Source organism: Arvicanthis niloticus (genome assembly GCF_011762505.2).
Source record: "Arvicanthis niloticus isolate mArvNil1 chromosome Y unlocalized genomic scaffold, mArvNil1.pat.X SUPER_Y_unloc_2, whole genome shotgun sequence".
NCBI classification, from domain to species: Eukaryota; Metazoa; Chordata; class Mammalia; order Rodentia; family Muridae; genus Arvicanthis; species Arvicanthis niloticus.
Window position 1 is genome coordinate 4,596,505 of NW_023044979.1, and position 3,908 is coordinate 4,600,412.

Genomic DNA, 3,908 nt, shown 5'->3' on the forward strand with positions numbered 1-3,908 from the left:
CTAAACACAGGTCAAAGGCTTTGCTGGCTTCACTGAGACTTCCATTGTCAATGCAATGAACATCAACCTCTTTACCTTATCTTCAAGGACACTCTACAGACAAGGGCAAAAGTCAGCAACATTCTTCAGCAAAACATCATAAAAACTATATACAAAGTTCAAATCACCCTCAGTACATATGTGTTCCATATTCATACTAGGACTGCCCATTAAGTTCCACTTAATGCATATACAGATACAAAGTATAAAAATCTACATTGCTCCATAAAATAAAACAAAACAAAACAAAACAAAAAAAACACAGTCAGGACTATCATAGCAATGCTTAAATCTGGGGCAGCAACTTCTGTCTTAGATAGAACTTCCATTGCTAAGAAGAGACATTGTAACCAAGGCAACTGTGTTAAAGGCAAATATTTAATTGGGCCTGGCTTAGAGTTTCAAATGTTTAGTCCATTACCATCATAGCAGGAATGTCAGCATGCTGGGAGCCATGATGCTAGAGAAGGAGCTGAGAGTTCTGCATCCTCATGAGAAGGCATCCAGGAAGAGGCTGTCTTCCAGACAAGTGGTAGGAGAGTCTGTTTTGTACTGGCCTGAGCTCCAAAGATCACCACCATAGTAATTAAATTCCTTCAAAAAGGTAACATCTCCCACAATGCACATCTCTTAATATTCCCACTTCTTAGGGTCAAACAAATTTAGATTACCACAGTTTATTTCTACTATAAATTCTTTCATGCTTTTAAAGATGATTAGGACATGCAGAGTCTTTAACATGTTGATTACTTTCAGATGGTTTCTCTCTCATATGTGTTCATTTCTGTATTCAGAAGCCACTGTGACACATAAACCATTTTACAACTTTAGAACAATCAAAAGGTTTCTACTCAGTTTGTGTTCTTTTATGTCATTGGAGACTACAGAGATAGGCACAGGCTGTACCATGTTCTGTAAGGTTTATCTAAAGCATATGTTCCTTTAAGTGTTTGGAGAGTACAGTGACATGCAAAGACTTTATCACATTGACTACATTCATAAGGTTTCACTCTGCACATTTTATTTTGTGTATTCAGAGATGACTGTGTCCTGGAAAGGCTTTGGCTCATTCATGACATTCAGTTTCTCTCCAGTATGTGTTCTATTATGTTTTTGGAGACCACTGTAACATGAAAAGGCTTTACCACATTGATTACATTCATAAGGTTTCTCTCCAGTATGTGTTCTTTTATGATATTGGAGGTGACTTGAACTTGCAAAGGCTTTACCACATTGATTACATTCATAGGGTTTCTCTCCAGTATGTGTTCTCTTATGACTTGGGAGATTACTTTGACAGGAAAAGGCTTTACCACATTGAGTACATTCATAGGGTTTCTCTCCAGCGTGTGTTCTCTTATGGATTTGAAGAGTACTGTGACTTGAAAAGACGTTACCACATTGATTACATTCATAAGGTTTCTCTCCAGTATGTGTTCTTTTATGTATTTGAAGACTACTGTGATGTGAAAAGGTTTTACCACATTGATTACATTTATAAGGTTTCTCTCCAGTGTGTGTTCTTTTATGATATCCGAGATGACTGAATCTTGCAAAGTCTTTACCACATTGATTACATTCATAAGGTTTGTCTCCAGTATGTGTTCTCTTATGGATTTGGAGAGTACTGTGACGTGAAAAGGCTTTACAACATTGATTACATTCATAAGGTTTCTCTCCAGTATGTGTTCTTTTATGTCTTTGGAGATGACTTTGTTGTCTAAAGCCTTTACCACATTGATTACATTCATAAGGTTTCTCTCCAGTATGTGTTCTTTTATGAGATTGGAGATGACTGTGGTCTGAAAAGGTTTTACCACATTGATTACATTTATAAGGTTTCTCTCCAGTATGTGTTCTTTTATGATATCGGAGACCACTGTTAGATGGAAAGGCTTTACCACATTGATTACATTCATAAGGTTTCTCTCCAGTATGGGTTATTTTATGATATCGGAGACCACTGTGACATGAGAAGGCTTTACCACATTGATTACATTCATAAGGTTTCTCTCCAGTATGTGTTCTTTTATGATATTTGAGACCACTGTGTTGTGAAAAGGTTTTACCACACTGATTACATTTATAAGGTTTCTCTCCAGTATGTGTTCTTTTATGAGATTGGAGATGGCTGTGATATGAAAAGGCTTTACCACATTGATTACATTCATGTGGTTTCTGTCCAGCATGACTTCTTTCATGCCTGCAACAATAATGGGCACATGTGAAAACTTTACCACATTCATAGCCTGATCAATCATTTTACAAATATGTATAAGTTTTACAATTGGTCTAATAAAGAACACTCAGATCTTAAGGTTTTATCACTTTGATGTTCATGGTTGTACTTGCTCATTGTGGGTTGCTTTACCTCTTTGAAAATACCTGTGAAGGTAAGAGCATTTATTACATGTCTCACATTTACAGAATTCTTTTTCTATATGAGATTTATATATGATGTTTTTAACATGTCATAAGAAATATGGGATAAATCAGAGCATTAAAACAATGATTGCATTCTTAGTTTGTCCTGTAGTGTGCATCATACAACAGCAGCACTGTGAACCAGGATGACAAAAGAATTTACAAACTTCTAGTACCCATAGAGATTTTCTGCAGTGTGACTTTGGGGATGTTCCCAGTAAAGTCAGAAAACTAATTAATTGCAAATGGCTATCATATTCAGAAAGTCTACCAAAGACAGAATACTACATGTCTTCTCATTGTTCTGAAGTAGATAGATTTACGTTGTTCCTTTTAGTATCTCTATGCTCACCAGGTTTCATCCATTCTGACAATTGATACACCCATTAAAAAAGAAGAACAAATGAAAGGTTTCCACATTGAATTCACATGCATTGACTTTTTGTTCATTGTAGACATGATTAATGTTTTTCCAGGATGTCATTCTTGACTCTCAAAAACTGACAAATCACTAAACTTAAAATTTTCACTACAAGTATATGAGTATCACCAACTTTATCATGAACTATTTGCTTATTAGTAGGTTATGGATACATGTTTATCACTATTCAATGTGCAACATCTAAATATTATGAGAGTATACAAATTGGTAGTTCCACAACATAGCTCTAATGGAGATCCAAATCAAATAAACTGATCACGTAAGACATTGTTTCCTTCTCTTCTTGCTTAGAGAAATGCCTTGCAAACACCAATCACATAACTGACATTGAGGTACATAATTTTGGGTGAATTTATAATCACAGCTACAATAAAAGGACTGATATTTTACACACTTGCTTTCCACTAGAGGTTCCAGATCATATTAAACTTTCCTCACAGGCATATTTGTATCAGCTTATACATTAAAATTACCTTTCATGACTTCTTGACATTTGACGTTGTTCTTCAGTATGATGGTCTTCCAAATTATAGCCTAAAACATGGTACCAGAAAATGAAAGATATGGGATTGGAATTAGGCAACATTCAAGTTACTCTGAATTTTCACAGCAATGAACCTGATTTATTCAACTCAATATTACTTGTTCTCTATTGAAATAAGATATGATCATCAGTAACCCAGAAACATTTTTCCCTTATATTGAGAAGCAAAAATAAATTCACAGTCTTACCTATAGCAGTGAGGTTCCAGTAGGTTTCAAGCATCACATCTTTGTAGAGATTCTTCTGGGAAAGATCCAGCAAATTCCACTCTTCTGCAGTGAAGTTCACATGCACATCGTCGAAACTCAATGCTTCCTAAAATATCACATACATGTGTACAACATAAAGCCTGATACTGACATCACTACAAAGTAAATTATGCTTCCTAGACAATATAATCATATAATTCAGGTGATTCCTCCACTTATTTTCTAACACACAAATTATAATATAATCACC

The 3,908-nt window shown here is 35.2% G+C and overlaps 1 protein-coding gene across 1 annotated transcript; it reads right to left on the reverse strand.

Moving 5' to 3' along the window:
- Positions 1-356: 356 nt before the first annotated feature.
- Positions 357-3,686, reverse strand: LOC143433978 (uncharacterized). The gene is made up of 4 exons (XM_076928140.1): positions 3,638-3,686; positions 3,379-3,439; positions 1,131-2,242; positions 357-1,051 (listed from the first exon to the last, which is right to left on the reverse strand). The coding sequence occupies exons 1-4, from the start codon at positions 3,669-3,671 to the stop codon at positions 921-923; spliced, it is 1,338 nt and encodes a 445-aa protein (XP_076784255.1). The 5' UTR covers positions 3,672-3,686; the 3' UTR covers positions 357-920.
- Positions 3,687-3,908: the final 222 nt, after the last annotated feature.

Excerpts from the sequence above, each read along its gene's own strand:
- LOC143433978 (XM_076928140.1), bottom strand. The coding sequence starts at position 3,671 with ATGCTTGAAACCTACTGGAACCTCACTGCTATAG. Across the intron at positions 3,440-3,637 it reads CTGGAACCTCACTGCTATAG|GCTATAATTTGGAAGACCAT; the intron begins GTAAGACTGTGA and ends ACCATGTTTTAG. Across the intron at positions 1,052-1,130 it reads ACATAATAGAACACATACTG|GAGTGAAACCTTATGAATGT; the intron begins GAGAGAAACTGA and ends ATAAAATGTGCA.